This window comes from Nerophis ophidion, linkage group LG06, assembly GCF_033978795.1.
Source record: "Nerophis ophidion isolate RoL-2023_Sa linkage group LG06, RoL_Noph_v1.0, whole genome shotgun sequence".
Lineage (NCBI taxonomy): Eukaryota > Metazoa > Chordata > Actinopteri > Syngnathiformes > Syngnathidae > Nerophis > Nerophis ophidion.
The window spans coordinates 33,031,381-33,044,668 of NC_084616.1; the positions used below are offsets into that span (position 1 = coordinate 33,031,381).

Consider the following 13,288-nt stretch of genomic DNA (forward strand, 5'->3'; position numbering starts at 1 on the left):
CTAAAAGGTCTTTGGTTATCGGTTATGAGATAATAAATCAGATCATCTAAACATTTCCGGTCAGATCGGCGTAGATTTTTGGAGCACTTTTTGAGGGGAGGAGCCTTTTTTTTAAGAAACACCTGTGTTCGGGGCGGCGTCTTCAACATTTCATGCATCTTGTCTCCACTTTCAGCGAGAGCTGATACGTTTGAGATAAAACTTTTAAGGCTGCTGGATGATGGATGGATGAGAGAGGCATTCCCAAAGAGATGTAAGTTGATTAAGAAGTGTGAGTCCGCGTTGTGTTTGCGGACCGTCGGAAAAAAAAGAGAAACGCTTCATGAAAAGTGTCTTTTTTCTTTTGGTCCAGATGGAGCCAGGGTTGAAGCTGGAGTCAACCTTGTGGGTCGGCAATAAACGACACCGTGTCGTGCTGACAGGCTGGAAATTCAACTGGACCGAGGTAGATAAGAAGAATCGCGATAAGAAAACAAGTACGTCACCCTTTCACTACCCGAAATAGCACTTGATGCAGGCGATTTACTATACTCCAAAAATACGTGCAGTCATAACCAACTAGTTTAACATTTTCTTGCGTGTCATCAACACGAAACCAACCTAAAGAATCTGCCTGAAAACCACATTTCCCCATCAAGAGCAGCTAAAAGTGAATAACTTTAAGCAAAACTGAGCAACGCCTCACATACATGCAATGTTGCAGTAATTCATCTTAAAACCTGATGACAGAAAACATGCAGAACAAGTTGAACAGCATGAACGTGAAACACAGCTTTAGTGAAAACACAGGCGGTGTGTATTTGTGTTGGTGTCACACACGCCTGCAGGAAGAAGCTTTGTTCTAAGAAGTTATCGCAACACTACCCAGCAGGCACAATAACATTAATAGAGTTAAAGTTAATGTAGATCTGATTGTCAAACACTACATGTGGTGAAATGTGACCTCTGCATTTGACCCATCCCGTTGTTCAATCCCTGGGAGGCGAGGTGAGGGGAGCAGTGAGCAGCAGCAGTGGCTGCGCTCAGGAATCATTTTGATGATTTAACCCCCAATTCCAACCCTTGATGCCGAGTGCCAAAAGGGAGGTAATGGGTGCCATCTTTATTGTCTTTGGTATGACTCGGCTGGGGTTTGAACTCATGACCTACCTATCTCAGGTCGGACACTCTAACCACAAGGCCACTGAGCAGGTTGAGGATTTATTATACATGCATATCCTTTAAAACTGACTTTGAAACATCCATTCATCCATCCATTGTTTACCGCTTGTCCCTTTCGAAACGTTGCAATATAGTTTTATATGTAAATTGAGACAACGTTGATGTCCAACGTTGGATCCACGTTGTTGGTTCGGGAAATGACCAAATTTCAATGGTCTAATCACTGTCACAACATGACATTGAATAAACGCCATCAAAAAAGCATGTTGTTTCAACGCTGTATTTGTGTTGTAGAATATTGGTGGGAAATGACCAAAATTCAATGGTCATATCAACATCGAACTCAACATTGACTAAATGTTGTTTCAACGTTATGTTTGAGTTGCTCAATGTCATGACCTAATTCAACAAGTTGTCAACAGTGTTTTAACGTCTTGTGCCTGCTGGGTAAGCTTCATGTTTCCATCCAGTCATTACAATAAGTCTTTTAAATGTTCGTTCTGGGCACCTGTAAGAAAGTAAATCAATGTCCTTGTGAAACATGTTTGATACAACAGAAAAAGACAGACTATCAGAGAGTTTTCTCTTGGGATCAAGTTTGCATTCTTAATGGTTTCAGTTTCAGTGTCCGTGGCGGAGATCATTGGTGTGGAGGATGGACGAGTTACTATCCTGCCCCACAAGTCTGCAGAGGACACAGATAAAGACTTCACTGGTGAGTTCTCAACACGTTTTATTAGATTTTGTATCAAAGCTTGAAACACGGACGCACCTTCTAACTGTGCAACCAGTTCTTTCTTGACTTATGTATTGTTTCTCACCTTTTTCAATAAAGTGCTGGCAATTGCAACTTTTTATTGCCACTTTGTGGCTTATTTTGCAGCCGTACTCAATAAAAAAAGCAGTGACATCTGCTGCCGCTACATGATTGTGACCAGACGACACAATTGGTCCACGCATGCACAAAAATGTTTTTTTTGTTTGTTTTTTGTTTTTTTTGTCATGAAAAAGGGAGGTTTTTTGGGTTGGTGCACTAATTGTAAGTGTATCTTGTGTTTTTTTATGTTGATTTAATAATACAAAAAAATAATAATTAAAAACATTTCTTCTCCGGCCCGGTACCAATCGAGCCCGGTGGTTGGGGACCACTGGTCTACATAACATGTAATGGTGGTTCTTTGGTCAAAATGTTGCATGGATTATGTTGTAAAGACCATCTTAAAGCCTCTTTCTGACACTCTCCTCAGAATGTGCCGTTTTGTGGGCCATCTATGTAGCTCCACTTCAACAACGTCATCTCCCCGTTGTTGTACCGGTAGTTTTAAGTGCTTCCAAAGCAAGTCTACTGACAGATATAAGTTAGAACTGTCATAACTTTATATTAGAAATGGTAACAGCGGAGAATGAATGTCTCATAACAAGGGGATCGTGAAAAAGAAGGGAACTGTTCTGTCTCTCTGTGATGTTTGTCTGCTCTTGAAGGGGACTGTGCTGAAAATCTAAATTTCACCTTGGCGATTAATAAAGTATTTCTGATTGAGTGCGGCACAAACTACATTGGCGGACGCACGCAAATTTTCGAAAGAAAAGTTGGTTTTGCATAATATTGGGAAACAAAACGCCAGATAATGTCTCCTAATAGTTGCCATTTTGGGATCCTTATACACACACCATAATAATAACCGTATTTTGAGGCGTTTGCCGTATTGATTTGCGTTCTATCAAGTGGTGGTGCGGCTTCGTAGCTTACCAAAGTCGTACTAAAACATTTTGACAGGTTTTTGAGCGGTGTGTGTAATGTTCTATGTTGTGAATGAAATATCAAAGTTTTGGTGTTTCTTGCTTACGGGTACTTGCTAGGGTCATTTATTGAACAGGTGTCAGTCCACCTGCAGTCCACACATATCTCTTATGTGTGACTGCCATCTACTCGTCACACTTATCATTACACCATGTACCAAATAAAGTAGCCTCGAGGACAGTAAGCACAGCCAGGATAACTACTTACATTAGGCGCAATAAGGCACACTGTCGATTTGTGAGAAAATGAAAACATTGTAAGTGTGCCTTATAGTATGAAAAATATGGTAGATGAAAATAATACTATGTGATTTTATGCATTTTTGTGAGCAAGCTTTTTTTTCATGATTTATGGCTCTTTGATTGTTGAGTTGGCTTGGAAATATTTTTGCGATGCATTTATCAATATTGTAAGCAAACATGCTACTCTATGTAAATTTAGAGTGAAAGGTAGAAATGATCTTTATTTTTCTCAGAACTGTCCAGTTTACTAAAAGAAATGGATGCTGCCTGGGCCAAGGCTAAAAATACAAAATCCCAGGCTGACTGATTCCTTTTTAGGCAGCTCAGAAATCACTTTACTTCTCTTGTCAGAAAGTTAAAGCCTGAGTTTTTTCTTTTGCAAACCACCAGTAGCTTAAATGATCCCTAGAAATTCTGTAAAGTCACAAAAACATCTGCCAACTTACATTGTGGAAGTTTAATGTACGGTAGTCTAACTGACGAATCAGACATACTTAATTGTTTTAATGAATTAAATTAAAGTACCAGTGATTGTCACACACACACTCTAGGTTTGGTGAAATGTGTCCTCTGCATTTGACCCATCCCCTTGATCACCCCCTGGGAAGTGAGGGGAGCAGTGGGCAGCAGCGGTGCCACGCCCGGGAATTATTTGTGGTGATTTAACCCCCAATTCCAACCCTTGATGCTGAGAGCCAAGCAGGGAGGAAATGGGTCCCATTTTTATAGTCTTTGGTATGACTCATCCGGGGTTTGAACTCACAACCTACCAATCTCAGGGCGGACACTCTAACCACTAGGCCACTGAGTAGGTCAGTGGCCTATTGGTTGTTAATTAAATGAATTTCATGAAATTAAATGAAAATTAAATGAAGATTTAATTTTTCCTGGTTCTTTGACTCCTTATCTCCACATCGAAATCAGCCGAATGTTCAGAAGGTTTGTATGTCACCATTCCTTCACACTTCCATAACTAATACATTTAGTTTTACTCCTCTGGATGTGTTTGAGGTCAAGAGAGCTTTAAAACAAGTGGGTCCTGGTAAATCTGCAGGTCCTGTAAAACTCGAGCCTTTCTTTTTAAAGTCAGCTTTTGATTTTATTGCAGAACCTCTTACCTATGTTTTTAATATTTTTGTCCAGTAATGAGATTCCTAACATTTCTAAATCAGCCTATTTTTTAGTGTTATTGAAAGGAGGAGATTTCACAGCTGTTACCTATAGACCCATCTCTAAGTTGTGTGTCCTAGCTAAAGTTCTTGAAAAGTTTGTTAGTAAACAACTTAAAGAATTCTTAGACAACAATGGTCTGCTTTCTGAATCAGGTTTTAGAAAGAGACATAACACCATACCCGCTGCTATCAAAGTTGTGAATGATAAAATTGAAGCATATGGATTGCAAAAAATATTGTGCCGCTACATTTATTGAACCACCATTCTGGCAGACTGCACAGGGATGGTCTATCCCAGCATTCTGTAAAGTAATTTTGTAATTACCTGGACGAAAGAACCCAGGGCGTTCAGTTTGCTGGATCTTCTTCATATTTGGTGTAAATCAGGGTTCCATATGTTGTTGTTTTCCATTTATGTAAATGGAAAATGAAATGCCAGTTGTGGCATTTCGTTTTATGCATATGATGCGGTCATATATTTTTCATTCCCTGCTATTGTGCGAACCTTTAAGCTTCTGCAGTCAGCTTTTGATGTTGTTCAATCCCAGCTGAGACTAGTGCTAAATGCACAAACATCTAAAGTGGTTTTATTTTGAAATGGTAAACTACTACAATTTAGCACCCCAGAATGTTAACTGTTCATAAGGTTGAACTTGAAATGGTCACAACATTTAAGTACTTGGGAATTGTCATTGATGAGAACTTGTGTTTTAGATTATCCCATTGAACATGTGACAAGTGACTAAACTTAAAATTAATTTGGGACTTTTCTTTAGAAACCAATCCTTTTTTTCCCTGCAAGTTAGGAAACGCTTAATTCAGACCACTTTTATGCCTTTGCTATATTATAGAGACTTGCTTTTTTGAATGCACCCGACTCTTATTTGGAACTGAATACTGTATATCACTGTGCCTTTTGTTTTATTACTGGTTGTGGCCATTTTATCCACCATTGCACTTTATTTGCCAATGCAAACTTTCTGTCTTTATCAGTATGCAGATTTTCTCGATGGTTGTGTTTTACATATAAATCACTTCTTCGTCTGGTTCCCCCTTATTTGAGTTCTTTTATGTCTAGAGATTCCAGTTGCTACAGCTTAAGGTTGCAGGACATACTTAAACTGTTTGTTTCTAGAGCCAACACAAATCTTGGAAAAAAAAAGCTTTCAGATATGCTGGTCCATGGTCATAGAATAACTGGCAGAAGGATCTGAGGTTTACTTGAGCTGTTCACTTTGGGAACATTTCAGGCCATTTTATAGGATCAAGAAACTGTTTCTATTGGACATTGTACTTGTTTTTAAGTTGTTTTTACTGAAATATTTTATATATTGTTTTTATTTTAATATATGTAAGTAATGTCTTTTTAATTGTGGCGTGTAAATGCTGCTGTTTTCTGTTGTTTAATATGTATTTCTGTAATTTAGTTTTTGCTGCCCTTTTGGCCAGGCCACTCTTGGAAAATACATTTAAATCTCAATTAGTTTTTACCTGGTTTAATAAAGGATATTGATATCGATTGATACTTTACCTTTATTGTTTCCTTATGGAGGAACTCTTTCCTCTCTGCTAACCGCTAAGCTAGCATGAAAAAACACCTGTTTATCTAGTTTTTACTATTGACTTTGTTTTGCTAAAACAATTGTATGTAATACAAGAGAATAGGGAACTTGTTTAAATGTTGTGTTGATATTGTTATACTGTCAATAGAATTTCTCGTAGAATAATGCACAACTCACATAAGGTTTTTTTCTGTAGTGACTGTGCCAGAGGTGAACATGCATCCTTCTGAGTTGCCCAATTATGACCCGTTCAATCTATCGCAGCACCAAGCAAACAATCTGAAGAGCCCCATCATATCAAATCCTAGATATGATCAAAATTATTTATGGCGCACTACACAAAATGAACCTAACGTTGTTAATATGACTACTACGGATATCATTCACAAAAATTCCTCACAACAGCCATTAGCTATAATATGGGCTTTTTAAACATCAGATCATTTTGTCCCAAAAAGTTATTAGTTAATGAGGTCATTAGAGACAACAATGTTAACATCATTGTTCTCAGCGAAACCTGGCTAAAACCAGATGAGGCCTCTCCTCCTAACTATACAAATGCACAAATTGCCCGTCCCCTTAAAAGGGGGGGAGGGGTCGCACTAATATACAATGAAAACCTTAACCTTACCCCTAACCTAAGTAATAAATATAAATAATTTGAGGTGCTTGCTATGAGGTCTGTCACACTGCTACCTCTCTACCTGGCTATTATCTATCAATGGCGCGTGACTAAACTTGAAGTTTTCTCTCAAGCATGGAGTGATAGTTTAATAACATATAAGTGCATGCTTACATTAGTTAAAGCTAATTACTACTCCAATTTCATCCGCGGAAATAAAAACGATCCTAAATATTTGTTTAGTAAAGTAGCATCGCTAACCCAACAAGGAACTCCTCCCAGTAGCTCCACCCACTCGGCAGATGACTTTATGAATTTCTTTAATATATAAATTGAACTCATTAGAAAGAAGATTAAAGACAACGCGGCCTAGCTACAACTGGGTTCTATTAACACAGATACGAATATATATACGATGGATATTGCCCTCTAAAATAGTCTCTCTCTTTTTGATGAAATAACATTAGAGGAACTCATGTGACGTGTAAATGTGACAAAACAAACAACATGTTTACTTGACCCACTTACTGATAAAATTATTTTTGTTTTTAATTAGATATAGCCCTTGTCTTTATTTTATGCTCAATACATAATTTATAAATAACATTACATTTAGAATGTCCATGTTAGTAATTTTAATAACCATCTTTGATTTCTCTCCAGTTTTCTATGTGAATCGTATCAGAAGTGGGAGCTCTCATGGGTTGCTATGGAGACTGGGGCAGACCCAGTTTAGCTGTCCTAGTCGTGTCCTCCGAGACCAGTGGACCAAACATCTGAGAGCTGCTCTCAGAACTCACAGTAAGGATGCAAAGTTACTTAGCGGAAACAATAGGTCACTACAGTATATATCTAATTATTCAATCAATCAATCAATGTTTATTTATATAGCCCTAAATCACAAGTGTCTCAAAGGGCTGCACAAACCACGACATCCTCGGTAGAGCCCACATAAGGGCAAGGAAAAACTCACACCCTATGGGACGTCGGTGGCAGTGACGATGATGACTATGAGAAACCTTGGAGAGGACCACATAAGGGACAGAAAGCAATGGATGTTGAGCGGGTCTAACAGGATATTGTGAAAGTCCAATTCATAGTGGATCTAACATAACGGTGAGAGTCCAGTCCAAAGTGGATCCAATATAGTAGCGAGAGTCCCGTCCATAGTGGAGCCAGCAGGAAACCATCCCAAGTGGAGGCGGATCAGCAGCGCAGAGATGTCCCCAACCGATACACAGGCGAGCGGTCCATCCTGGGTCCCAACTCTTGACAGCCAGTATTTCATCCATGGCCACCGAACCTGTGTCCCCCCCCCTCCACAAAGGAGAGGGAGACAGAGGAGAAAAATAAAAGAAATGGCAGATCAGCTGGTGTAAAAAGGGGGTCTATTTAAAGGCTAGAGTATACAAATGAGTTTTAAGATGAGACTTAAATGTTTCTACTGAGGTAGCATCTCGAACTGTTACCGGGAGGGCATTCCAGAGTACTAGAGCCTGAATCGAAAACACTTTATAGCCCGCATACTTTTTTGGGGCTCTGGGAATCACTAATAGTAAGTCTTCTGAACGCGGATTTCTTGCCGGGACATATGGTACAATACAATCGGCAAGATAGGCTGGAGCTAGACCGTGTAGTTTTTTATACGTAAGTAGTAAAACCTTAAAGTCACATCTTAAGTGCACAGGAAGCCAGTGCAGGTGAGCCAGTATAGGCGTAATATGATCAAACTTTCTTGCTCGTGTCAAAAGTCTAGCAGCCGCATTTTATACCAAATGTAATCGTTTAATACTAGACATGGGGAGACCCAAAAATAATATGTTACAGTAATCGAGACAAGCTGTAACAAACGCATGGATAATGATCTCAGTGTCGCTAGTGGACAAAATGGAGCGAATTTTAGCGATATTACAGAGATGAAAGAAGGCCGTTTTAGTAATGCTCTTAATGTGTGACTCAAACGAGAGAGTTGGGTCGAAGATAATACCCAGATTATTTACCGAGTTGCCTTGTTTAATTGTTTGGTTGTCAAATGTTAAAGTTGTAGTATTAAATAGAGGTCGGTGTCTAGCAGGACCGATAATCAGCATTTCCGTTTTCTTGGCGTTGAGTTGCAGAAAGTTAGCGGACATCCATTGTTTATTTAAATCTGTCTCCTTTACAGGTCCTTTGCGTCCTAGCAGATTGTTGGTGTTTATTAACCCGTTTGGAGGGAAGAAGCAAGGAAAAGACATCTATCAGTCTCTGGTCGCTCCTCTTTTTGAGCTGGCTGGCATCAGCTGTCATGCTATAGGTTGGAAATACACAGTTGATTGTGCAGCTACAGGTTTGTGTCATGCTTCCTTTCATGTGTTATTTAGTTACTGAGCAGGCAAACCAGGCTCGAGACCACTTGCTGAAGAAGGACCTGACAGGCTTCGACGGGTAAGAGACCTCATTTATCCGCCAGACAAGAGCTCTATTGCCTTAGACAGGGGTCGCCAACCTAAAATGTTGAAAGAGCCATATTGGACCAAAAATACAAAACACTAATCTGTCTGTAGCCGCAAAATATTAAGTTGAATATAAGTGTTATGGGTTAGGGTTAGGGTTAGGGTTAGGGTTAGGGTTAGGGTTAATATAAGTGTTTGTATTAGTTATATTAGCCTTCTATCAAAATGACTTTAAAAAAAGTCTTATATAAGTCTTATAATGGAGGCCACACATGATATAAGTTTCCATATTAGCTATAATAGCCTACTATCAAAATGACTGTGTTGCAGCCTGACATAAATGTTTGTTGACAGAAATGTTGAAATGTAATATTTATTCTACACATTTTTACAACATATAAACCATTAGTAAATCAGAGGCTACTCAGAAGGTGAGATAACCCCTGAAAATGAATGGCTTTTATTGGCCAAAGGTATAGATGTGTGTGTCCAAGTTAAAGGAAACGGCAGGCTGTCTTCGTTTCATAGATTTATTAGTCTTTGGCAAGCTAGCTAATGTATGCTGTGGTCTGGAACAACACAAACAACTATCTGAAATGTTTCATGAGACAGGCAAAACTAAATTATATACAAAGAGGATACAAGTAAAGGATATTAAATGAGCTCACATTTACCTACAATTAAGGCATACTGATGCAATATGTACATACAGCTAGCCTAAATAGCATGTTAGCATGGATCAGCTTGGAGTCATGCACTGACCAAATATGCCTGATTAGCACTCCAGCAAGTCAATAACATCAACAAAGCACACGTTTGTGCATACAGGCACAGCATTAAACGTTTGGTGGACTAAATGAGCTAAAGAAGTAATTTACATGTAAACAAACTGTTGCGTCACAGTCCACATTATGGTTGGTTCAAGAACCGCCAAAATTAGTAGGCCAAAATGATGCTCATCAAATACTCTCGTCAGTGAAGCATACACACAAACATATTAAAAAGTGGGCTTTCTAACGATTGGGAAGGTTTATGTCATGTCTGTCCTCAAAGAAATAACATACTAAAACAAAAAATATTTTTCCCCTATATTTTTCCATTCTCAATCCTTTTTTAAAAATGGTCCTGGGAGCCACTAGGGCGGCACTAAAGACCCGCGTACGGGTCGAGAGCCGCGGGTTGCTGACCCCCGGCCTAAGAGAACCTCTATATATGGACCTAATTTAGTAGGGGGGATAGGGAGACATTTCCCCTGCACTTTTTAATTTCCAAAAATAATGTAACACAATTGAATGGAGACAAGCCACTTGTACCAGGTGAAAAAAACACCGTTCAAACTGAACCTTGTCCCTTTCGACCGCCCACAAGCTCATTAATTGGCTTTCGAGCTGCCTTCATACAAATATGACAATGATTGACAGCATGCAGCAGATGACTAATCAGCAGTCACGTACGAGAAAAGAGCAAGTTGGGATCACTCACAATAGATGGAGATATAATTGTGACAGAAATTATTTGAAAGTGTTTGTTGGAAAGCTGTTGAACTGGTAAATGAGGTCATAAACTTTTTCAAAAATTGCTTTTGTAATATTCCAGGTGTAGTGTACAGTACATTATATCGGACCAGGAAGAGAGCCGGTTAAAAGGGTGTTATTTTTGTTGTTGTTTTTTTTCGTCAGACACCATTGAGAAGCAAGAAAAGCTTAATAAATTACAGGGTGCTTTATATGAAATTTAATAACAAATTAATTGCTTTAACAGACCTACCTCGGATATATTTTAGGGCATTTTAGATCTTATCAGACTATGTTGGCCAATTGGTTGGAGTGCCTGATTATTATGTGAATATAAAAAACGCAGGTTAAATCTCTTTTTCTGGTGGAAATAGTTTTTTAAGTTGCAGGTAGATAACGATCACTTCCCTTGTTAATTTCGTTGTATTGCTACAAAATAAATAATTAGTTTATGTATTCTTAATAATCCATAACATGCATCCTAATATATTTAGTTTTGAGGCAAATAGTATTTAAATTGTTTCACACAAATAAAACAAAGCAAAATAGAAAAAAAACACTTAAAGCCTCTCCCTTTGTACGTATGCTAGTTGTGACTTCTGAAATCCAAATTTCCTCCCTGCCTCTGTGCGTGTGTTTTTAAGTGTGGTGTGTGTCGGCGGGGACGGCATGTTCAGCGAGGTGCTCCACGGTGTGATTGGACGAACGCAGCAAGAGGTTGGCCTCAGCGAGAACGATCCCGGTGTTACATTGCAGCCATGTCCGCTTCACATTGGCATCATCCCTGCAGGTGGTAACTCACCCTGGCAGTTTTTTCCAAAGTAGCAATCGTGTGGTTGACAGCAGTGTATCGTTCCCATAGGCTCCACAGACTGTGTGTGTTACGCCACTGTGGGAGTGATCGACCCTATCACGTCAGCATTGCACATCATCATTGGTAAGCAAACAACAAAGCACACTTCCTTTTTAGGTCTAATTTGTGGCATTTTTTTTTTTTTACAAAACCCAAAACCAGTGAAGTTGGCACGTTGTGTGATTCGTAAATAAAAAGAGAATACAATGATTTGCAAATCCTTTTTAACTTATATTCAATTGAATAGACTGCAATGACAAGATATTTAATGTTCAAATTGAGAAACAATCCGGATGGTTCTTTTCCTTTTTGGTCTGGAGGACATGACGTCCACAATTTACAAAAACAATTTGAAATGTGGACCCGTCAGACCACAGATCACTTTTCCATTTTGCATCAATCCATCTTAGATGTGCTCGGACCCAGCGAAGCCAGCAGCGTTCCTGGGTGTTGTTAAAAAAATGGCTTTCGCTTTGCATAGTAGTTTTAACTTGCACTTGCAGATGTAGCGACCAACTGTAGTTACTGACGGTGGTGTTCTGAAGAGTTCCTGAGCCCATTTGGTGATGTCCTTTACACACTGTCGTCGCTTTTGATGCACTACCGCCTGAGGGATCGAAGGTCCATAATATCATCGCTTAAGTGCAGTGATTTTTCCAGATTCTCTGAACCTTTTGATGATATTACGATATTAAATGGTGAAATCCCTAGATTCCTTGCAAGAGCTGGTTGAGAAATGTTGTTCTTAAACTGTTGGACAATTTGCTTACGCCTTTGTTCACAAAGTGGATGACCCTTGCCCTATCCGTGTTTGTAAATGACTGAGCATTTCATGGAAGCTGCTTTTATACCCAATAATGGCACCCACCTGCTCCCAATTAGCCTGTTCACCTGTGGGATGTCCCAAATAAGTGTTTGATGAGCATTCCTCAACTTTCTCATTTTTTTGCCACTTGTGCCAACTTTTTTCAAACACGTTGAAGGCATCCAATTCCGAATGAGCTAATATTTGCAAAAATTAACAAACTTTTCCAGTTCGAACATTAAGTACCTTGTCTTTGCAGTCTATTCAATTGAATATAAGTTGAAATGGATTTACAAATCATTGTAGTCCGTTTTTATTTACGATTTACACAACGTGCCAACTTCACTGGTTTTGGGGTTTGTCTATGAAAAAAGACTTGACCCCAGATAACATTTTTCCTTTATATCTGGCTTTCTAGTAAGATCAGCAACATAGATAAACAGAACTAGATAGATGAACAGAAGACAGAATTTTTAGGATACAATCAGTTACCTAAGTTAAAAGAAAACATACGCCAGTTGGCCCACTATCATGTTGCAATGGTAGAAGGCTCTGTTGCACCACAACGCAAGGATAGGGAAAGGTGGCAAGCACACCAAATTACTACTACTACAGTTTAAGCATTGAAAGAGACAAGAATATTCAAACACATTGGTTTTTGCAGTTGAATCGCTGCTCAGTGTTACAGTTGGAAGGGGATTCATTTGTCAGTTTACGTGACACATGAAACGTGACACATTTTGGGTGAGTGGACCACCCACTTTAGCCGACAGCGTGGTTCGGGTCGTAGAGCGGCTGTGCCTGCAGAGAGGGGTGTATGTTGCCTTCAGATTTGCCAGAATCGATCCCAGTTTCTGCTATCCTAGACACGTTGTGTCCTTGAGCAAGACACTTCACCCTTGTTTCTGATGTGTTGTGGTTATGGCCTTGGATGGCAGTTCCCACCATCAGTGTGTGAATGTGGGTATGAATGGGTAAATGTGAAAATAGTGTCTTAGGGCTTTGAGTACCTTGAAGGTAGAAAAGCGCTATATAAGTGTAATCCACTTCATCTACCGCTTGTCGCGGGTTGGGGGGCTGGAGTCTATCCCAGTTGCACTCGGGCGGAAGGCAGCATACACCCG

At 39.4% G+C, this 13,288-nt stretch overlaps 1 protein-coding gene across 4 annotated transcripts in view; it reads left to right on the plus strand.

Moving 5' to 3' along the window:
• The first annotated feature begins 86 nt into the window (after positions 1–86).
• The window catches only part of zgc:158263 (ceramide kinase family protein), a 26,745-nt gene continuing 13,543 nt past the window's right edge, over positions 87–13,288 (plus strand). Inside the window, exons 1-8 of one of the 4 annotated variants that reach the window (XM_061903453.1) lie at positions 87–253; positions 353–476; positions 1,781–1,876; positions 7,224–7,361; positions 8,725–8,853; positions 8,921–8,984; positions 11,151–11,296; positions 11,369–11,443. In XM_061903453.1, coding sequence (XP_061759437.1) covers positions 353–476; positions 1,781–1,876; positions 7,224–7,361; positions 8,725–8,853; positions 8,921–8,984; positions 11,151–11,296; positions 11,369–11,443 — 772 coding nt within the window. In that variant the 5' untranslated portion in view covers positions 87–253. The remainder of the gene's footprint in view (positions 254–352; positions 477–1,780; positions 1,877–7,223; positions 7,362–8,724; positions 8,854–8,920; positions 8,985–11,150; positions 11,297–11,368; positions 11,444–13,288) is intronic. The other 3 variants (XM_061903454.1, XM_061903455.1, XM_061903456.1) reach the window with 3 other exon arrangements.